Source organism: Crocodylus porosus, unplaced genomic scaffold, assembly GCF_001723895.1.
Source record: "Crocodylus porosus isolate Cpor-Errol unplaced genomic scaffold, CroPor_comp1, whole genome shotgun sequence".
In the NCBI taxonomy this organism is placed as follows: domain Eukaryota; kingdom Metazoa; phylum Chordata; order Crocodylia; family Crocodylidae; genus Crocodylus; species Crocodylus porosus.
This window is the reverse complement of record NW_017728939.1, coordinates 7,690,254-7,711,222: the sequence shown is the minus strand read 5'-3', so window position 1 is coordinate 7,711,222 and position 20,969 is coordinate 7,690,254. Positions and strand designations below refer to the sequence as shown.

General features: G+C 63.3%; 1 protein-coding gene across 1 annotated transcript in view; it reads left to right on the top strand.

Moving 5' to 3' along the window:
• The window catches only part of COL16A1 (collagen type XVI alpha 1 chain), a 61,788-nt gene that overhangs the window by 19,211 nt on the left and 21,608 nt on the right, over window positions 1-20,969 (top strand). The window contains exons 9-39 of the mRNA XM_019547540.1: window positions 573-623; window positions 1,474-1,518; window positions 2,349-2,384; window positions 4,259-4,285; window positions 4,560-4,622; window positions 5,283-5,324; window positions 5,409-5,453; window positions 6,132-6,167; window positions 6,515-6,577; window positions 8,036-8,080; window positions 8,175-8,270; window positions 8,553-8,591; window positions 9,576-9,620; window positions 10,210-10,245; window positions 10,692-10,808; window positions 11,475-11,510; window positions 12,529-12,564; window positions 12,737-12,841; window positions 13,358-13,402; window positions 13,665-13,700; window positions 13,993-14,046; window positions 14,561-14,692; window positions 15,879-15,914; window positions 16,240-16,347; window positions 16,778-16,900; window positions 17,000-17,053; window positions 17,134-17,175; window positions 17,933-17,968; window positions 18,261-18,314; window positions 19,147-19,215; window positions 19,918-20,007. Coding sequence (XP_019403085.1) covers window positions 573-623; window positions 1,474-1,518; window positions 2,349-2,384; window positions 4,259-4,285; window positions 4,560-4,622; window positions 5,283-5,324; window positions 5,409-5,453; window positions 6,132-6,167; window positions 6,515-6,577; window positions 8,036-8,080; window positions 8,175-8,270; window positions 8,553-8,591; window positions 9,576-9,620; window positions 10,210-10,245; window positions 10,692-10,808; window positions 11,475-11,510; window positions 12,529-12,564; window positions 12,737-12,841; window positions 13,358-13,402; window positions 13,665-13,700; window positions 13,993-14,046; window positions 14,561-14,692; window positions 15,879-15,914; window positions 16,240-16,347; window positions 16,778-16,900; window positions 17,000-17,053; window positions 17,134-17,175; window positions 17,933-17,968; window positions 18,261-18,314; window positions 19,147-19,215; window positions 19,918-20,007 — 1,842 coding nt within the window. The remainder of the gene's footprint in view (window positions 1-572; window positions 624-1,473; window positions 1,519-2,348; window positions 2,385-4,258; window positions 4,286-4,559; window positions 4,623-5,282; window positions 5,325-5,408; window positions 5,454-6,131; window positions 6,168-6,514; window positions 6,578-8,035; window positions 8,081-8,174; window positions 8,271-8,552; window positions 8,592-9,575; window positions 9,621-10,209; window positions 10,246-10,691; window positions 10,809-11,474; window positions 11,511-12,528; window positions 12,565-12,736; window positions 12,842-13,357; window positions 13,403-13,664; window positions 13,701-13,992; window positions 14,047-14,560; window positions 14,693-15,878; window positions 15,915-16,239; window positions 16,348-16,777; window positions 16,901-16,999; window positions 17,054-17,133; window positions 17,176-17,932; window positions 17,969-18,260; window positions 18,315-19,146; window positions 19,216-19,917; window positions 20,008-20,969) is intronic.

Sequence of the window (20,969 nt, the reverse complement as noted above, 5' to 3'; positions counted from 1 at the left end):
CGGCTGCTACCCCAGCAGCTGGGGAGAGAGGCTCCAGGCTCGGCGGGAAATCGGACGGGGGGGTCTGTCCGAGGGTGCCAGGGCAGAGCCCAGCGCAGGCAGGCAGGGCAGGATGCTGGGTTTGACACGTCACCACGGGGTGCCTCTGGAGTCGTGCCCCCGCCAGCAAAGACTTCCTGGGTGGGCAGGTGCAGCAATGCTCCATATACCCCGTGTGAACGGGCAGGCTGCCTGCCTTGCAACGGCAAGAGCAAATGGGCCGCGGAGGGTGAGGGGTTGGTTGCTGGCTGTCCGAGCCCGAAGTAGCCTGTGGGGGGGTGTTGGCAAGGAGGTCCCCCCACCTTGGTGGCTCTAGCTGTGTCGTGGGGAGCCGTGTTGAGCTTCCAGGCAAGGCTGGGGGGTGGCATGACACGAGTCAGCTGTAGTTTCCGACCGTGGGGGAAAGATGGTGCCTTCCCACTTCTCCCAGCGGGGCGGTGAAGGATGATGGGAGCTGCCCCATCCAGCCTCCCCTTGCCCGCGACGGAGGCAGGAGGGTCTGTAGCGCTGGGGCGGCTCTGCTCTCTCTGCAGGAGGCGAAGGCGCCGGGGCAAGTCGGTGTGAAGGGTAACCAAGGAGAAAAGGTGAGGGCTCGGGGGTGCATGCAGTGCAGGGGTGGGGATTGGGACCTCTCCTGGTTTGCAGCTGCCTGGATGGGTGCCCCCAGCCTGCGCTACCCTGAACAGACACCCCCTTCGCATCCTGCTCCACGCCCCCATCGTTACCATGCAGCCTCTTATCTTCCACCCTGGAGACCTTGATCCGCAGGGCACCCTGGCAGGCAGCCCGCTGTGCAGCCCGTGCCTGCATTTCCTCGCTGCCACTCTGGTCAGGGGGCCTGGATCCCAGCCCGGCATTGGGAGCTGCCGCGCCCTGCCCCGTTGACTGGTGCCGCGGGGCTCTTCCTCCTGCTGCCTTCCCGGGCAGCGCGGGGAGACACCCTGTGCACCGTGCTTCCTCCTGCCTCCTCCCCTCCCACCAAGGCTACGGACCCTGAATCAAAGAGCGGCTTGTCCAGCTTCTGCGGCAGCACTTAGAGCAGTGTTTGCTCCGCGTCGCTCCTGGACGGAGCCCAGCTGCTTCTCAGGGCTGCCTTGTTCCAGCCAGACTGGAGCTGCCGGCACCTCCGAGCTCGGGCTGCGGCTCCCGGATGGCTCTGAAATGCCGGGCAGGCACCAGGACCTTGGCACCTCCAGTGCTGCCTGGCCCGGCCTCCCAGCACGAGTCCTGGTTTCCCCATTCGGGATTCCCGGGGTCTGACTCCTCATTGGCTTTTGCTGGTGAGAACTGCATGTGGAGCTGGCTTCAGCAAGGGAAAATGACTGCCCAGGCCACATTGCAGGCCCAGACCGGAGGGGCACGGCGCTGGTGTGTGGCCCCATGTATTCAGCCTCTTCCCTTCCCACACGCACCTCTCTGTGTTGCTTCCCACAGGGCTACCAAGGCCCCCCTGGCCAGCCAGGCATGCCGGCAGGCGAGGTAAGGCGAGGCAGTTGGGGGGCTGCGCAGTGCTCCAGCTGTGCCAGATGTGGGGGGAGGGAGCCCTGGTAGGAGCTGGGCTCCCCTGCCCATCCACGCATGGCTCAGAGCAGTGAGGGAGCTGCTCTCTCTGCCCGTAGTGTCCTCACGTTGCTTCCCATGGAAGACGTCCAGCCGGTCTAAGTGGTTTAGGGAGAATATAGGGCACTTGATGCCTGCCTGGCTGGAGCTGGCTCTTCCCGTGGGAGCAACTCGCAGCCACCGGTTTGGCTGAAGGAGCCTGTGGTCAAGCCACAAACCCACACGTACAACCCCCCGGTCAGTGCTGGCAGGTCCCGCAGCCCCAGGAGAAGGAGCTGGGAGGGGGAATCTGCTGCTGTAGGAGCAGCCGTGTGCTTCCCCCCGGCCCTGCCTGCGCTGCTTTTCCCCTCCTGCTCCCAGCAGCAGTTTCTGGGAGAGGGGTCAAGGGCAGGGGCAGGCCATTAGGTAGTAGCCACTGAGGGGTTCCTACCTGCCGCTGGTGGCCTGGTCCTGGCCTCCGCAGCAGACTTGCAGCTGCCTCTGGTGTTGCCCATGCCGCTGCCTGTTGCACATCACAGTGCTGGGCCCCACTGGTGCCGGTCAGTCTCCAGCAGCGCTGGGGCCTAACTCAAGTGCCTGGATTGGCTTGTCGTTAGAAATATTCCCCCTACCCCTTTTAAATGCCCTTCACCCTCCATACCCCTGGGGAGGGGGCAGGGTGGTGCCCAGGGATCCAAGGTGGGAAGGTTTCGGGGCTGGCGGGGTCGGTTGTGCCTAGAGGTAGTTAAAGGCTTGCCCTTCTCTTCCAGTGCCCGCCCTGCCCACCGAGAGCCCAGCACAGCAACGTAAGTCAAGGACCTGAGGCTGGTTTGGGGTTTTGGCTGGGGGCTGGGGGGCGAGGTTGGGAGGAGGGTTTCCCCCTGCTGTGGGGTGGTTGCGGGCCCTCCTGCCTAGAGAAGTGCGCTAGGTCCTTCACTCTTCCCTGCTCTGTCTCCTGCTCTTGCCCACGCTCAGGAGAGGCCGCATGGCCCTGTGGTCGGGGCTCTTGTCTGGGAGACCCATGTCTGCTTCCCCGCTCCGCCACAGCCCGCCTGTGTGACCTCTGGTGAGTCCCTTAGCTGCTCCCCCTTTGTGCTGGAGATAGCGGCCTGGCTTTCCTGCCTGGGGCTGGGGGAGTTGTCACGTCGTCACGTCACGGGGGGCTCCGGTCCTCTGGCAGTGGGGACAGATTCCCTCTTCAGCCTGAGGTGGGAGTCAGGCCAGGTCTCTGGCAGAGCCAGCCCCTAGGTCTGGTCCCCAGAGCCAGGGGCCGGTGGGGGCCATCAGGCCAGAGAGCTGGCTCTGGGCTGCCCCATGCCGTGACACCGGAGACGAGGAAGTCGAGCCCCTGCCCTTCCAGGTAGATCTTCCACATCTCCTAACGCCGCGGGGCCGCCTGAGCTGCCCCGGGCGCAGAGAGCAGCCCGGGAAGGGCCGTCCCAGCCCACGCCTGAGCCGCAGGCCGCTCGGCCGTGCCCAGCCCCATCCCTCCTCGGTGCAGCACCGTGGCTCGACACTCCCACATACCAGCAGGGCTCGTCGTGGCCTGTGCATCGAAGGCCCCAGCCTGCCGGGGCTCCCCAGCACAGAGCGCCGCGCCAGGCCGCGCCGCTCCAGCCCGTGCACGCCACCCTCTCCGCGGCCACGCCTCAGCCGCCGGGGCAGGCGGGCATCGCCGGAGGCCACCCAGTGCTGACTGCTGCAGCGAGGGAGCTGCTTTCCGCGGGGCCTGGAGGGCGAAGGAGTGACGCGAGGCTTGGGTCTGGGCCCTGGGGCTGTTTCATGGCACTGGTGGCAGGAGGCTGCGTGCGGGGTGGCCTGGTCCTCATTCCTTCCCCCGCATCTCTGCCGCCGTATAGCAGGACAGGCCTGTCCCCTCATCCTGCCCGCAGCCCCCTGCTTCTGCCGAGCCAGAAGACGCCGCCGTCGTCCCAGCCCCACGGGACCCCGTTCCCCCATCCAGCGCACCCCGGGAGCTTCCCCGGGACCTCGCCTTCCTCGGCTGGCTCCGGCCCCCCGTTTCATCTTCAAAGACCCCCCCAGACGCCCTCATCCTTCCTGGCCCAGCATCTGGCTGGCTGGGGAACATCTCTGATGGCTTCCAGATGTCCGGAGGGTTCCTATGGCAACCCCCGTTTGGCACAGGGCATGACAATGAATGAAAGAGCGCGGGAGCGGAGGAAGGAATTACGGCGCGAGGGAAGGAGGCGGTGGCGCAGCTCTCTGCGGTCCCACGTTCCCCTCCACTCATCCGTGCCACGGTCGCTCTCCCAGCCAGCCGGCCTCCGCTGGGGACCGGCTGGGGGCTCGTCTAGGGGAGAGCGTTGTTTCCTCTGCTTAGCGCTCCTTCCCTCCCCGCTCCCAGCTCCTCCTGCCCGGTGGCAGGAGTCCAGGGACCCAAGGCCCTGCAACAAGCCTCTCCGTGCACTGGTAGATGGGCCGTGACACGTCGATACCGTGATACCGGGTCACGTGGGCGTCCAGGCTGGTCACCGGTGCCAGAATCTGCCTGAATTGTGGCTTGCGGAGGAATGCAATTGCTTACGCCTCTTTTTCCCACCGCCCCTCACGCTCTTCCCCTCTTCCTCTCCTCTCCTGTCCTCCTGCACATTGTCCCCCATCTCTCTTGGCTGCAGGGGGGGCCACGTTGCATTGACGGGTTTCTTTTCTGTCTCCTTAGGTCACGCTTGGTCCCCCCGGCCCCAAGGTAAGTGTGTCCCCACGCTGCAGGACAAGCAGAGCCCGGGGGCCAGCCCCTCTTTGGGGCATGGCCGGTCTGTTTATGCCACCCCTCCCTGGCTCAGAGGATGCAGTGGGTTTGCTGGTGCCAGTGAGCGCACACTCGCGTGCTTGCACACGCACGTCTGTCCTGGTGTTCGTAATTGTGCACGTGCTTTTATGTGTGCGCTTCCCCGCGTGTCCGGGCCTGGGTGCTCTCAATGCTCTGCCTGGCCCTACGAATCTCCCCTTCTTGTGCGCAGGGTGGGAAAGGAGAACGAGGATTGCCTGGGACCTTCGGCTCGAAGGGGGAGAAAGGCGAGCGCGTGAGTGATTGGGATGGTGACCCGGCGCTGTTCGGCCTGCCTGATGTGGGGTGGAGGGTGGCACCCTGTGCGAAGCGTCCCCGGAAAGACCGTGCAGTGTCCTCCTGTTTTGCCTCCCAGGCTGGTACCTCCCCCTGCCCAGGATGCCCTAGCCCTCAAGCTGGCCGGATTGCACAGTTTGGGGTCCCTGCCCCTGTTCCCAGCCAGTCCTGCGCCCTGTCTCCCCACCCATCGCCCCCCTCAATGGCACAGGATAAGCGAGCGTGCTGTCCCAGAAGTGGCATGGAGGACAGTGCTGGGTCTCTGCCGAGGAGGCTCCAGGCGTTGGTGGGGCCACGTCTGCTGGGAGAGATCGGGGGGGGAGGAGGCAAAACCGGCCCCCACCCTCTGCTTGTTGATCAGCCAGGGCTGCATCTAGGGATGGGCCTTGGCCACAAAGCCTGAGAGTGTCTCGTCTTGGGCTTAACCCATTCCCGTGATAGCTGGGCTGGTGGGGAAGGGCCCTTACCAGCGACCACTAGAGCAGACACCTCTTGTGCCTTCCCAAGGCTCTGGCGTCCCACCGTGCCCCAGCCCCAGGGCCTTAGACAGCTCCTCAACCCCCCGCATCTGCTATGCCAGCGCTCTCCTTCCTCTGCAGCCTGTCCCTTCCCTCCGCAGGGCTCCGACTGTGCGCGGACCTCCCCCGACGGCCCCTTGCAGGTGAGGTGCCGCCCCGCTTCCTTGCCGCCTCGCCCTCAGGGATGCCTCACGCTCCTCTAACCCTCATCCTTTTTCTATCCCAAGTGTGCCGAGGGGCCGAAAGGCGAGAAGGGGGAGCGCGGCGATGTGGTAAGTGCAGAGCCTTTGCATGGTGGCAGCAGTGGGATGTGCACCCTCCTCCGCCGAGCTGGATTCCCCCCGTTGCTATGGCTCATCTTCCCCTGCTGCCGGGCATCTGAGGTTCTCCGTGGCCTCTCTAGTTGCTGCCCTGCCCTCCTGAGCCTACTCTCCCAGACTGGCACCATGGGAGGCAGCATCCCCTGTTCAGCTATTGCCAGGGGCACAGCACCCACTGACTGTATTATACAGGCGGGTAGTTTCCCCAGGGGCTGTCCTGGGAGGTTTGGAAAGCCCAGGGCAGGCAAAATGGGCATTGCTCCCTTGGAGTTATGCCCTTGACTCCGCTTCTTGCATCAGGACCCATTGGCCCACGCGTGACCTGCCTGGCACATGCTCTGGGCAGCTGGAGAGACTCTTGCTCCCAGCCCTTGCACAGGTTAATCCCCCGCTGTAGCCTTTGCCAGGGGAGACCACTCAGATGTTTCTCTGCGGAGCGGCCAAGTGCATATGGGGGGAAGTAAATATTTGTCAGCCAGGATTTGTGACGGGATTGCAGAGAAACCATCCAGCCATCTGGCGTGGGAGGGAGGCCTGCTCAGGGAGGTCCCGTAAGGTGGGCACAGGCGCAGGAGCCTGCTGAGAGTAGCAGGGAGCCCTTCTAATGCCCCTTGCTTCTGTTGTGAACAGGGCCTGACGGGTTCGATGGGCGCTGATGGGCAGAAGGTAATTCCCCCTGGCTGCGGGTCCAGGACTGGAGGGGTGGCAGGGCCAGGAGGGGCACGGCTGCGTGGAGGGGTCATCCCACATGTCCGGAGGGGGCACCCCAGGGGTAGGGGCTCTCTCCCGGTGGGGAGCGGGTGTTAGGGGGAGGGATAGGGCCAAGTGAAGGTGTGAGCTGAGGGTTGGGCCCGGCGAAGGGAGGCCACATGGGGGTGAGCTGGATGCTGGAGGTGGTTAGAGAGGGGTGAGTGGGGGTTTTGGGGAAGGGGCCTGGGGTCCAGGGGAATGAGACAGCCCCTCCTATAGGGGCACCCTCCACTGACTGCAGCTCTCCGACTTGCTTCCTGCAGGGCCAGAAGGGCGAGAAAGGCGACGGAGGGCTCCACGGGAAGCCAGGGCGCCCCGGCCACGACGTAAGTCCTTCCCTGCCATCTCCATCTTCGAACCCAGCCTCTCCCCTCTGAGGACCACTGCTGGACATGGGGTTTGGCAGGTGCTGAAGCCATCCCTGTGGGTCCTCAGCAGCCATGAGATACCACGGGAAAGTTGCCAGCTTGGTTTGCAGAAGAGACCCCCTGACCCCCATGCACCCACCAAGGGCCCTGAGCCTGCAGGGTCTTCCCCGCATGGGTGCAGCGGAGGTGGGACCTAGCTGGAGGCCAAGCTGACTCCCGAAGTGCAGGGCATCTCCAAGCCATCAGGGCTCTGTGCGCCAGAGGCACTGAGGGTGTAAATCAGTACAGCCCCTTTTAGCCCTTCATGGAGGATCTGGCCCCTTTCTTCCAGTGTCTGGCCTGGCTCAGCTTTCCGGCCTTGCCTCATTGCTGGGCTCCGGTGCAAAGAGGTACAACCTGTTTGCAGGGCAGCCCCGAGCCTGCAAGAGCTGCCTGTTCTGGACAGATCCCCACCAGCAAAGCCCTGTTCCCTGCCTGACATTCCCCTGGCAGCTGTTAAGTGGCTGTGCTGCACAACAGATGCTGCATCCGCCCCAGAGGTGGCTGCATTTTACCCATGGCTGCTGAGCCCAGCCATACATATGGTGAAGAGGTTTGAGATGCCTCCAGAGGGAGGTGCTGTGTAAGTGGGAGGCCATCTCTGCACTGCTGCAGTCTCTGGCACCTGTCTGGGATCCCTGGTGCACGAACTCCCTAGAGCAGGGGCCAGGCCGTGGTCTTTCACTGGCAGGAGCTGACGGCAAGTGCACATGGCCGTGGGAGGGGGGATGTACTTGGATTGCTGGTACCCAGTCCCCGCTGCCGCATCTTCACTGCTATCGGTGCCCCAGGCAGCTAGTTGAAAGCTGGCTCAGGTGTGTCTGCCTATGCTGCAGGCCCACCTCCAAGGTACATTGACATTTCCAGGGGCTACAATCATAGAAAATGAGGGTGGGAAGGGACTCAGCAGGTCACATCTAGTCCAACCCCTGCTCAGAGCAGAACCAGCCCCAACTAGGCTTCTGAGTCTTAAACACCTCCAAGGATGGCGCGTCCACAGCCTCCCTGGGTAACCTGTTACAGTGCTTTACTACCCTCCTCGTAAGAAAGTTCTTCCTAATATCTAACCTCAACTTCCCTTGCTGCAACTTGAGCCCATTGCTCCTTGTCCTGTCATCTGCCACCGCTGAGAACAGCTCGGCTCCATCCTCTTTGCAACCCCTCTTCAGGTCATCAAAGGCTGCTATTAAATCCCCTCTCGGCCTTCTCCAGACTCCAGCATGCAGTAGTGTTATTTATTACTTACGTCATGATAGCAGAACTAGTCATGGAACAGGCCCCTATGGTGCAAGGTGCTGTACAGGCACAAAGCAAAAAGCGAGGCCTTGCCCCAGTGGAGCTACAGGGATGGCTAACTCTTCTTTCCCTCGCTGACAGGGCCGACCTGGAGAGATATGTGTGGTGGGGCCCAAGGGCCAGAAGGTACTGTGCTGAGGGTTCGGCGGGCGAGAGATGACTTGTGACTGGGGACCCGACGGCAGAAGGTGCCAGGCTCATGGCTCTGTTTGCTTTCTAGGGTGATCCAGGGCTTGTAGGACCAGAGGGGCTTGCTGGAGAGCCAGGCCCACCTGGGGTGCCCGGCCCCTCAGGGATCGGACTGCCAGGGAAGCCGGTAAGGATTTGGTTAGGCTCCCAGCCCCCCCCGGCCACCTCTCCAGTGGGATGTGCACAGTCGCCGCTCCAGTCTGCCAGCCTCTTGGGGGGCTCCAGCAACCCTTGGGGCCAGTGGGCTGCATACTTAACTAGTCCATGGCATGGCTGGGTGGGGGGAGTTGTGGGTGCCACAGCTGCGGGCTTCCCATTGCTCATGGACCAAGCTGGGATGCTGGGGTCCAGCGCTGCAGTGGCCACATGCCCCCCTGGCTGGGCTAACCCCACTCTGTCTTTATTCCAGGGGGACCCTGGGGGCCCACCGGGTCCTAAAGGAGAAAAGGTAAGTGGCTCCTCCGCAGGTGAAAGCCAGCATGCCCGGGGCAGGGCCTGGCAGGGCTATAGCCATGCCCAGGAGAACCCCTCTGGGTCTGGAGCCTGCCCAGGGTGGAGGGTCCCCTGGACCTTGGTCCCCATCCCCTCATTCCAGCAGGAAGCAGGCCCCACAGCAAAGGGGGCTGAGGCAAGGCTACCCCCCTGCCTGCCTTTGTCCCTGAGCCGTAGTGAAGGGCAGGGGGTGCTGGGAGCCCAGAGCCGGGAGCTCAAGGGCTTCGGGGAGAGGAAGGCTGAGGAGGCTGTGGAGCTGGAGGGGTTGATGCTGCAGAGCTGGGCGGTGGGGGAGCGGGTGGAATTGGGCTGCTTTTGCTTTCATCTCCTTCCAAGGAGAATCCAACCCGCCACCCACGGGCTGAAGCTCTGGCGAGCCCGCGGGAAGCAGCAAGCCAGGGCGATGTCAGCTCCGCGTCTCGGAGCGGGGGGTCGTGCCTGGGCATCTGTGCAGCAGAGCTGAGCTTCTTGTCCAGGCTCTGCTTCTTCCCACTGGCTCCCCATGCAGCTTCCCTGGGCATAGGCCTGGCATGGGCAGAGCCTTCCCCAGAGGGAGGTAGCTTGGCAGCCCCCAGCTGTACCTGTGTAGAGGGTAGGCATCTCTGGGACAGGATAGCAGGGGGTGGAGGAGCAGGGCTGGGGCAATGGTGGGGCTGGGTGCAGGGAGCCAGGGACTTATAGGTCAGCATCAGCAGAGCTGGGAGCAGAGAGCCCAGGGCTGGGGTAGCAGGATGGCTATAGGGCCTGTGTGTAGGACCAGGGGGGCTGCAGGGGAGCTGTAACCTCAGGTACCCCACACTAATCCCCAGCCTCATGCCCTGCTCCTGCAGCTCAGCTCTTGGCTATGGTGTGGTCTGACCAACCACGTTTCCCTGGCGCTGCCTGGTGTCTGGCCAGCCCCGGGCTCAGGCTGTTTGCATTTTCTCTGGCCTCTTTCTAGGGTAAATCGGGAGCTCCTGGACCCGAAGGTTCAACTGGGAAACCCGTGAGTGCCAGCCTCCTCTGGCCTGGGAGTGGGGGGCTGTGGGCTTGGCGCTGGGGCGGGCAGGGGGGGTTGCGGCTTTGCATTTCGGCTGCTTGGCAGGAGCAGAGGTGGGCATTGAGCCCAGCTGTCAGGGAGGGGCTGGGAGCATCCGACTCTGGGCCGAGGCCCCACTAGCTGTCCTAGAGCTGCTAACATGCCGGCCTCTCTCCTCTGGAGAGCTGGGTTCAAATGCAGCTAACAGATCAGGGAAGCCAAAGGAGCCAGCTGGGCACTGCCCATCAGGATGGCCCCTTCTCGGGCAGAGCCTGGGACCAGAGCGGCCAAGGGAAAGGGGGTCCGCAGCAGGGTGGAGGTGTTTGAGCAGTGCTGTGTGTTGAGGGGCAGGGCAGAGGTGAGGAGCATTGGCCGGGGCAGCTCGGGGCTGCTGATCGTGAGCAGGTGGCAAGGGGCTGTGGGCTGGGGGGTGTCTTGCTGCAACAAGCTGGTGCTCTCCCCAGCGGGCCAGTACAGGGGGTTGCTGCTGCCCCAGTGCCCTGTGCTGGGTCTTGCTCATCAGCTCTGCAGTATGTAACCAGCATCTGTTTCTCAGGGGAAGCCCGGGACCCCCGGCTTGAAAGGCGACAAGGTGGGTACCGCAGGAGGGGCGGGAGAGGCAGTTTGGGGAGGAGCCCAGGCCGGGTGCGGGGAGCGCAGGGTGGCAGGGCAGTGGAGATGCCCCGAGGCTGCCTGTTGCACGTGGAGAAGCCTCAGCCTTCCCCTGCCCTGCCTACCACTCCCTGGTGCTTTTGTGGCTGGCTGGAGAGGCTCCCAAGATAGAGGTGATGCAGGGGCACAACAGTCCCATGTGCCCTCACCACCCAACCCTGCCTGGGCACTCAGCGGGGTCCTGGCAAGACCTAACCCCTCTGGGCCCTCTGCATCGCACCCCCGGAGCCATGGGGAGGCCCCAAGCTGCATGTGCCCGGTGCAGCTGCAGTCAGCTCTGCTTAGGGACCCCACGTTTTGCCAGGAGGGTGAGTGTGGAGGATACCCAGGGCTATGACCACACGTCTCCCCTTCTCCCTCCCCCAGGGTGATCCATGCGAAGTGTGTCCCACCATCCCCGAGGGGCTGGTCAATGCCATTGGCCTCCCTGGACAGCCGGGGCCCAAGGGGGAGCCCGGAGCACCGGGGAAGGCTGGGATCGCGGTGAGTCTGAACCAGCCCCTGCCTCTGCCAGTGAAGGACCCCCCCAGGGCACTTTGGGGGGCAGGGGGCGGCTGTCTGTGGAGCACCGCACATCTGGGCCATGTGTGGGGAGCAGAGGGGGAGGGAGGAGGGTGAAGGAGTGGGTGGTGGAAAGGGGCTCGGTAGCTGCTTCCTGCCTTCTCCTTGCCCAGCTCACACCACCCAGCCCCTGCCCGCGCCTCATGCAGGCCCTAGCTCCCCGCTGCCCTCGCCGGCTGCATCAGGGAGGTTGCTTTGGGTCCAGATGAGAGGCAGGGTGGAGGCCAGCACTCAGTGCCCAATCTGCCCACCCAGCTCCCAGGGGCTTGGCCCCAGGTCTGTGCCAGCTGGGAACCAGCCCCGCTCCTCCCCAGGTGTGGGATCCAGCCAGGGCAGGTCCTGCTCCCCCCGAAACCCTCGCAGTCTCATGGTCCATCCAGACCTATCTGCCTGGCTCTGCTCACCAGTTACCACCCCTGTTTGGGGGTAGCCCAGACACCCACGGGGCTGGGCAGGTGTGTGGGGGGCTGTGCAGTAGCACACAGGACCCACGCAGCCAGCAAAACCTCGCGCTTGCCTCCTGCGGCTCCTGCAGCGAGGCAGCCGCACCGCCCTGCTCCACCTCACTGCTTGGCTTTCCCCCTCCAGGACAAGCCGGGACCCCGTGGACACAAGGGCGACAGGGTAGGTGATGCCTTTGCTCCAGAGCCTTGTGCTCTGGGGATTGTCACAGTTCACACTTCTAGTGACTCCGTGCCAGCCCGGGCCACATCTGCCTACCTTGAGAGCATGGGGTGGGGGCCCCCAGAGAATCTCCTCTAGCTGGGGGCACTATGGGGCCTATGACACAGAGCTAGCTGCTCTGCTCTGCAGAGGACAGCGATGCCGCCGAGCCCCAGTAGCACTTTCTGATGCAGGACCTGCAGGCAGTCCACAGGATGCAGAGCTGCGGGGAGGGCTCCCCGGGGCACACAAGACCCCACGTGTGTGTCCGGTCTGGTGGGGCAGGTGGATGGGGGGATACAGGGGAACTAGAGCAGGTGCAGAAGGGCAGCAAGGAGTATGGAGGGGCTTCCACATGCGGAGAGACTAAAAAGGCCAGACCTGTTCAGTTTAGAAAAGAGACGCTTGATGGGGGGTATGAGAAAGGTTACAAAATACTAAATGGCAAAGAGAAAGTCCACAGGGATTTATTACTGACTCTCTTGCATCACCCGAAAACTAGGGGGTCACAGAATGAAACGCATAGGCGGCGAGCTTAAAATGAACACCGGGCCGTGCTTTTTCACGCGGCGCGTCATTAAAGCGTGGAGCTCTTTGCCACCAGATGTGGTGGAAGCTGAGAGCTTAGCTGGATTCACAAAGGGATTGGACGTGTTCTTGGAGGAAAGGGGCATCCATCACTATCGAGCAGGGGAGAGAGGGGCACGGCCTCTGCACCAGAACTTCCTACACCTTAAATACCGGAGGCTGCAACTGAGAGAGGAACGGGGGGAAACCCCTGTTCATGTTCTGGTCTCTCTCCCTGTCATCGTCCGCTCTTTGCCACTGTGACACGGGAGACCGGGCAGGATGGACTCGTGGTCTGACCCAGTAAATGGCAATTCTTATGCTGTTGTGGTTCAAGCCGCTGTGGGAGGGGCTGCTCCAAGGCTGGGTTTCGTGTCCTGGCTGATGCCCCACTGGTGTCTGCTTCTTTCAGGGAGACCCCGGCATCAATGGGATCAAGGGCGAGAAGGTGAGTGCCCGGCAGGGCCCCATGGGGACCCCTTCTGCTCTCACGCTGAATGCAACGGCTGTCTCTGGTTGCCCTGCAGAGAGGGACCCCGTGGGCAGCTCGCAGGGTTTATCCTGCTGCATCAATGGGTGCGGAGCCTGTCTGACCCCGCACTGTCCGGTTCCTTCCCTAGGGCGAGCCCTGTTTGCAGTGCGACCCCGCCGTCCTGGCCGCCAGGCTGCGGAGCCCGGAGGGAGCACCCACGGTGGAGCCGGGGATCGGCCTGCCTGGGTTGCCGGTGAGTGCACGTCCTTTGTTCCCCTCCCCGCTTGCAGGGGCTATGCGGTGAGAGGCTGAGGGAGCATGTGGGTAGAAGCACGGGGGCCTCATTTCAATGGGGACTGCCCTCGGACCGCATCCAAGTCCCTGTGGAGCCACCCTTCTGGCCGAGGCAGCGCTCAGGGCTCCAGCCTCCCTCCTACTGCTGGTGCTAGAGGCCAGAGCTGCTGCCCTGTCTGCTCCTGTCCCGGGGGGCTGCACCCCTTCTCCACCTTAGCCTGCTAGGAGCCTCCATTGCCCTTTCCTTTGCTCCCAGGGGTAGCCAGCTGGGACTGGCTACCCAATTTTCCCTCTGCCTTGGCCTGGCTGGTGCTGGGATGAATTCCCCGGTCAGTCCCAGCTGTGGTCCAGTCTCCAGGGCTGCAGAGGGCTGTTCCCAGGGGTCTTCCCAGACCCATCCACAGGACTCCCAGGATCCCAGCCCTTCTCCCCACCTTGCTGAATCCACCACTCAGAGTCTTTGATTGTGTTGCAGGGGAAAACCGGTGCTCCTGGGCTGGCTGGAGCCAAGGGACAAAAGGTGAGTGCCCCCTGCCCCCTTCCCGCCTTTGTACCCCCATCCTTGGAGACAGGTCTCTGCGACCGAAGGGTTGGATCAGCTCCAGCCACGTCTAACCTCCCTTCTGTGGGTCCATGAAACCGCTGGGCCAGGCTGAGCCCACGCGGGGCCAAGTTTCATGTCACTTGTGAGCCCCGTGGCCCTGCTGGGTCTGTGCCATCGCTGTCTCTGTCCCCCGCCTCCCTCTGAGCCTGACCCGGGTGCTCTCTGCTCTGCTTCCTAGGGGGACGCCGGCCAGGAGGGACCTGCTGGCAAGCCTGTGAGTAGTAGGGGGCAGTGGGTCCCCTTGGGCTGGGCTGGGTGTGAGGGGCAGGGGGTGGCTTGCCACTGCCCAGATGGTTGGAGGGAGGGATGCTGGGTCACAGCTATGGTGTTACGACAGTGAGTCAGGGAGGGAGGGGTTAATCCAGGCATGGGTAGACTTCTGGGGTAGGGTGACAGGGCTGTGTGTGTGTGTGCATGTGTGTGTGTGCACGCGCACAGACCAGGGCCTGCCTGGGTGCTTGGGGTCTGAGTTGACACCTCCTCTCAGCTGCTGCGTCTCTGTGCAGGGCTCTGCTGGTGCCAAAGGGGACGTGGGGCCTGAGGGTCTCAAAGGAGCAAAGGTGAGACTCAGCTGGCCTGGCTCGAAGGGACCAGCGTCGAGCACTAGGGGAGGCAGCCGAAGGGTGGGGGGCAGTCAGGGAGGGCAGCCTGGGCTACATTGCACCCAGAGCTGGCCCCAGTGATGCTGCCTGCATGTTGATGGAGCCTCTTCTGCAAAATCCCCCCGCTGGGTACCATTTGGGGATGAGGGATGATCCCCTTGCCCATGTGCACACAGCCCCTCTCTGCTCAAGGGCACCCCCAGCATGAGCAGTGTCTGCCACCCCTTCCTGCCCCACGTGGTCATCTCCACCCAGACCCGCTCCGTGCCAGTCCGAGTGCGGCGTGCTCCATGGTGGGCACCTCGGGCTGGGGGTTGGGGCACGCTGGGCCCAGATGTCAGTGGCTTTAGATGGTGTGGGGCAGGGGGGATGCACGGGGACCCCGGGCTCTTTACCAGCAAGGGACTGGGAGCTTAGAGCAAGGAGGCACCCTCCTCTCCCTGACCCCAGGATCTCTCCATGGCCGTTGCAGGGGGAGCCGTGTGAGCAGTGCCCTTCTGGCCCAGAGGCGCTGGAAGGGGGGAAGGTTGTGGTGACCGTGCCCGGCCCTGTGGGGGAGAGAGGCGAGCCTGGCCCACCCGGTGTGGGACTGCCTGGCAAGGCGGTGAGTCAGCTCTGCCCTTTGGGGTGGACCAGGGGCCTGCGCGATTGTGGGGGGTGGCTGGAAGGAGTGAGCATTGCAGTGCGGTGCAGAGGTGCACAGATGCAGCTGAGATGGCCATGAAAGAGCCAACCCCCAGACCTGCTCCGAGCCCAGGGCTGTGCGGGGCTGGGTGCAGGGGCCAGGACACACTTGGTCCCGGCATGCATCACATAAACACCTTTTATAAGTGGGAAGGGGATGGTGCCCCCAGCTGAAGGTGTGGGAGGGGTTGGAGGTGAGGGCATGCCTTTTGCCCTTGTTGAGCCATGAGCCAGTGCCACTTCATCCCTGCTCCCAGCAAGGTGCCAGCACAAAGCAAACAGGGCGGGAGACTGGGAGCCCGGACTCCCGGGTTGTAGCCCCATCTCTGAGCTGGGAGGGTCCCTCTTTCCTGGAGGTTGAAGGAGGATCCCGGGAGCCAAGTTTCCAGCCACTGACTCAGTAGCAAAAGAAACAGAAACTCCCTGTGGAGCAAATCACTTTGTTCTTTATTATTAAATTGCCCCCAAATCTTGTGTTTTGCAAACTCTTCTGGCCTCAGTTTTTCTCTGGTTCTCGAACCGTCTTCGCTTTTGAAACCCAGAGTCCACTTTTTCCTTTTCTTTCCCCCTCCCGGGAGCTGATGTGTATCAGTAATGTGCACATGCATGTTTTGCTTGTAGCCTCCTGGCTTCTCCTGGTTGCTGGTGGTTCCTCTGGAAAGTCTGGATGAAGCGTGAACTTTCCACCAAAGCGCTTGCGTTGGCTGCAAGAGCCGCTTCTTGTCAGTTGGCGGGGAAGGCTGTAGGCTGGCAGGGACAGGGCGCCAGGCTCGGGATAGGGCAGGCATGGCAGAAGCCACCAGCATAGGGTGAAGCTTTCCAGCTGGGGCATTTTCCTCACACCACAGTGATGGGTGGCTTGGGACCCCAAGGTCACGAGCTCCTACTCACCCAAGCGATAGAGCGGCCGTGTGATGGGTTGACTTTAGCTTACAGAGCTGTTCTCACCTACTAGTCCCTGCGGTCGCAGTGCCCGGCTGCATTGCAGATCTGGGTTCCTCCCGTACAGGGGCAGGGAAGGGAAGTCGTGGGGATGGGGGGTCAGGAGCTTTCCTTCTACCCTGATGGGCTGATTGCTTCCTCCTGCTGCTGTTTCGTTTCTCCAGGGCAAACCAGGGGAGCCTGGGCAAAAAGGACAGAAGGTGAGATGCCTGCCAGGGGAGCCCCCCCTGCATGGGACTGGGTGGGGGTATCTGAGCATCCCACACCAGAGATGGGGGTGGGTGGTGTGGGGGCAGGGGGCTGCTGGGAACATGTACCTGAGGTCTGGCTCGCACCCGAGCAGAGTAGCCGTCCATGTAGTCTGTGGAGGGGAAAGGGGCTGGGGGCCAAGAGCGTGCCTCTAGTGCCCGCCCCAGAGCAGCTGGCACCCAGCTTCCCGAGGAGAGCAGGGGCAGGAGCCTGGAGCGGTGGGTTTGGGCATTGCATGCTTCCCTGCCTCACACCCTTCATCTGCTCCCTGTCCAGGGAGATGCTGGGAACACGGGCGACCCTGGCATCCCGGGCACAGCGGGGCTGCCGGGGCTTTCGGGAGAGCCTGGCACCAGGGGTCTGAAGGGGCCTAAGGGTGAAAAGGTGAGTGCCCAGCTGCCCCCGCAGGGCTCTCAGTAGGGCCCAGCAAGGGTCTTAGGAGCCACCTCAGTCTCCTGCCTTTGCAAGGCCTGGCATCGCCGCAGTGCCAGGGCATGCCCTTCCTACAGGGGGACCCACCTGTGCCCCGTATTCCCAGTCCCCCACTGGTCCTCCGCAGGGGACCCTTCACCCCTTGCAAGAGCTGACTTCCTTTCCCCTCGCCCCACAACACACGCTCCCTCCCGTCACGGTGCCGTGGGTGCCTCTCCCAGATCTGCTCCGTGCTTCCCTCTGGCGGTCCTGCCCCAGGCAACGAGTGATGCCCACGGTCCCTGAGACGGTGGGCAGCGAGTTCAAGTCCCCGGCGCTCCCGATCCGTGCGGGTGGGTGGATGTCTCCGTGCTCCATCTCTGTGCGTGCTGCCTCCTTGCAGGGAGACGCCTGTGATGCCTGCCCCAGTCTCCAGGGCGAGTTCTCGGACGTGGTTGGGATCCCAGGAAAGCCCGGACCCAAAGGGGACCAAGGGCCTGCAGGCATCGGACAGCCAGGCAAACCCGTGAGTGCGCCTCAGCCCACCTGGCACCGCTGCTGGCAGTGTGACGCCGATGCCGGCTCTGCCATGGCTGCGGCTGGCTAACGTTTCTCTGTGTCCTAGGGAAAACCAGGACTCCCAGGGATCCAAGGCCCCCCTGGGCTGAAGGGGCTGCAGGTGAGTGCAGGCTGCTCTGGGTGCCAGGAGCCGCCACGCGCTGGAGCCCTGCTGTTCACCCACTTCTCTGGTCTCCCTAGGGTGAGCCTGGACCCCCTGGGATCGGCCAGCAGGGTCTGGAGGTGAGTGTCAGCATGTGGCTGTAGCCCAGGGTGCCTGCTCTGTGACCATCAGCCCCCTGCCACCTTCTCCCTGACCACAGGAGCCTGCATGGTGCCTGCTCTTTGCACACCTGCCTCTTGCCTCCTCCCCAGCTGGGCCAACCCCTGCTTTGCAAATGTTGCACCCTATTACAGCTCCCTCTACCCTGCTCTGGGACACACTGGACATTGCTCCTCACCCCACCCAGCTCAGCAAAGCAGGCTGGCATCGCCTTCCTCCTCCTCTCCCCTCCAGGAGCCAGGTCTGCTCTGCCCGGCCTCCCTTGTCCCCCCCCTCCCAGCTCTCTCTGCTCACCCCTTCAGCCTTGGCTCCAGGGGCACAAAAGTCTCCTCCCGGCTCCTCCCTGCAGCCTGGCCTGGGAGCCTCTGTTTCCTCCTTTTCCTGATTGTCTTCAGTCTTAAACCACTGAAGCATGCTGGGGGGGAACGGAGAGGCCCAGGGGACCTCAGATGAGGTCCAGCGCCCCCCAGCCTGTGGGACTCCATCACCTCTGAGATGCCATGGATACTTACGCAGGGATAACCCCGAGCAGAGGAAGGCGTCAGAGTCCAACCCAGACCTAGCTGGATCCGGGAGGCCCGGACGACCTGCACGATGCCTGTCCTGCAGCAGGGCGTTCCCCTCCCCATCCGAGGCGGACGCCCTTGCTGCCTTCCCCATCTTCTTGCTGGAGCCTGTGCCTGGAATGAGACTCAACTGGTTCTCTCTGTCTTGCAGGGGGAGCCCGGGAAGACCGGCTTGCCTGGCCGCCCTGTGAGTGCAGCTCCACCCTTCCCCGCTCCCTCCCACCCCAGGGAAAGGGCTAGGGGCAACTCGGCTGCGGCCAGCCCAAGCCCTCCTCTGTGGCACGGGGTTACCACAGAGCAGCCACTCAGCTGCAAAGGGCACGTGTGTGGGGTCAGTTGGGCATCAGGGGAGCCCGTGAAGAGGGTTTTCTCTGTGCAGCATAAACTGTATCGTGCCAAGGTGCCTCGACTGGCTGTAGAGCATGGGTCAAGTGGGGAGAGCAAAAGCTGTCCTTGACTGGTTTCTTCTTGCCCCTCAGGGACCCTCTGGACCTCAAGGGCCCCCAGGAGCAGCAGGAGAGAAAGGCATCATGGTGAGTGCCCCAGATGGGCACTGGGCCCTGCCCTCGAGCCCACAGGGGACGTGCAGGAGAGTGGGCACTGCCGCCTGCTCGTTACAGCGATGGAGCTCAGATCTGGAGCCGGCCGCTGTCCTTCCAGGAGCCTCCCGCGGCTGGTATCACAGAACCGACTCTGGTGATGAGCCGCCGCAGAGCTGGCCGACGGGGGTGTGGGTCCAGCTTTGCTGTGCCAGCTGGGGATGCTGGTGCTGATAGCAAGTGGTGCCAGCTGAAATCCAGAGACGGGGGCACCGGAGGGGCCAGACGCCATGGCCTGGTCAGAGGTGCAGAGGGCAGGGGATGCCTGGATGTGCCTTGGGGATTTTGCCTGCATCCAAGTTCCCAGCTTTACTGGGAACAGGCTGGGAAGGGCCTTGGCACAGTGCCTGCAAGGGCCTGTGGTCTCTGCTTGATGCCTTCTGCCTCTGCCACACTCCCCCATCAGCGTCAGGTGTCCAGCATCCTGGCATCCTGTGTCCCTGGCATCCTGCAGCCGCCCCAGGTGAAGGGCACTCTGTTGGCACATCAAGCAGGGGGCAGAGATGCTGCTGGCTGCTGCCCAGGCCATCGTGGGTCTTGACAGCCCCAGCTCCTTTCCAGAAGCGTGCTCCTCTGCTCAGGCTCCAAACCTTCCTAGCAGAGGTTTTATATGTGCCAGTGGCTGAGTTATGGGCACCAGCTGTGACTGCAGGGAGGAGGGGGCTGTGTCACCGAGGCAGAGCCAGAAAGACCTGGAGCCTGAGCCTCGAGCCTGTGGCAGTCGCTTCCTCACCCAGCCCAGACGTGACTTCTTTCCTTCCTGCAGGGATCGCCTGGGCCCAGAGGAGCGGAGGGCCCCCCTGGGCCTCCAGGAGCCAGCGTGGTTGGGCCACCGGTGAGTGCCAGGTTCCAGCTCCTGCTCTGGGATGCTCCTGGTAGCCCCCGGGGTCCAAACCTGGATGGGTGCCCGGGTGCCCAGCTTCCCAGCACGTGGCTGGGTGCTCTCAGGGTGCCAGACTTCTCCCCCGTGGCACGACACAGGTGCCATGTGTGACCCCAGGGCCACTGGGCATGGCTGCATTTGTCTGCTTATTTCCATAGTGGGATGGGAAAAAAAGAGGGCTCATCTCTGCTGTGGCCCCCACTCTGGTTGCACAGGACTCTCCTGCTTTTCCCTGGTCCAGCGAGTGGGGCTGAGACCTGGCTGCACTGATTGCAAAGGGGCTGCAGGACATGCCAGCCCCTGCAGCTCTCCCCAGCTCCCAGGCAGACTGACCGCTGCCTGTGCTGCTTTCCACCCCGCTGGGGCCCAGGAGGAGCCTGCCGAGCCCCCGCAGTACAGACCCCTCGGCAGGCTCTAGGTCCTGCTCCGTGCCATTAAGTCCCTGCTCCGGGCACTCCCCAGGATCAGTGCCAGCTGGTGGTGCACATGGAGGACGGGGTGTCAGGACAGTGGGGTTCTGCTCCCCGCTCTTCCCTGAGCACAGGCCATAGCAGGAAAGCGGGTCGGTCTCCTTGTGCCTCAGTTTCCCCATCTGTCTACTGAGGATGAACCCTCGCCTGCCTCTTACCTCTGCTGTTTTGACTGCTTCCCCAGGGCCGTGAAGGGCAGCGGGGGCTCCCAGGGATGCCTGGATCCAGCGGGCTGACGGTACGTAAGCTGCAGCCCGGCTGGATTCTGGGCTCTGTGCAGCTCCCCCCGGATAGCCTGTGTTCGCCTGAGCCTCGGCGCCACCAAGACCAATGTCCCTGCACCTGATCTTCCCTCCTGCCGTTTGCTAAGCTCGCCCTGCAGGGCTTTGCACAGCAGCATCCCAGCACGGCCCTTCCCCTGCGGTCGCATCAGGCCATGCCGCGGCCGGCCCTGGGTCCGATCCTGGTCATGAGCCAGCCTTGCCCTCTCAACTGTGCCAGTTTCTGGGCTTTGATGCTGGTGGCCCCCGTCTCAGGAGACATGAGAGCAGCTGCCTCCCATTGCCCTGAGCACATCTGGCGTCTGGTTCAGTCCTGGTGACAGTGGTGGTGTGAACCAGGGACTCTGCCCCCATCATGGTGGGCTCTGTCATCCCCTCCCATGGCTGCACTCGTAGTCCAAACCGGGCGCTGCATTCCCAGTGAGAAGCGGGGTTGTGGCAGGGGAGTGGGGGAGGAATAGGCCCATCCACGCCTTTTCCCAGGAAATGCAAACACCCTTGGAGGCCTGCTCTGCTACAGCCGCCACAGGTAGCCTTGGGCATGGCACTTAGTCTCACTGTAACTCAGTTTCCCCTTTGCTCAGTGGGAATAACAGCACAGTCATCCCATCATGGGGCCAGCCCATGGAGGCCCAGTGTTAGGGAGGGAAGGGAAGTCTTCAATCTGGACAAGAAGGGCACCGAGTGGTGGCTCATTCAAGGCAATAGGGCGTATTTCTCTCCTGATCGTGCCTGTGTTGCAGACTCATGTGAGAGCCTAAAGGGAGCCTGGCCAGCTTGGGGCTAGTGGTGCCACGTGGGTGTGACCCGGGGGGTGTTCCCCGGGGGGCCAGGTGCAGCGGGATGGGGAGGGGGTCTGGGTGCTGCTCTCAGCTCTTGCCTGGGAGCCTGGCCATTGACTTCAGGCCAGGCCTATTTTCCCAGACAGGGGAATGGACACAGATAAGGTCACTAC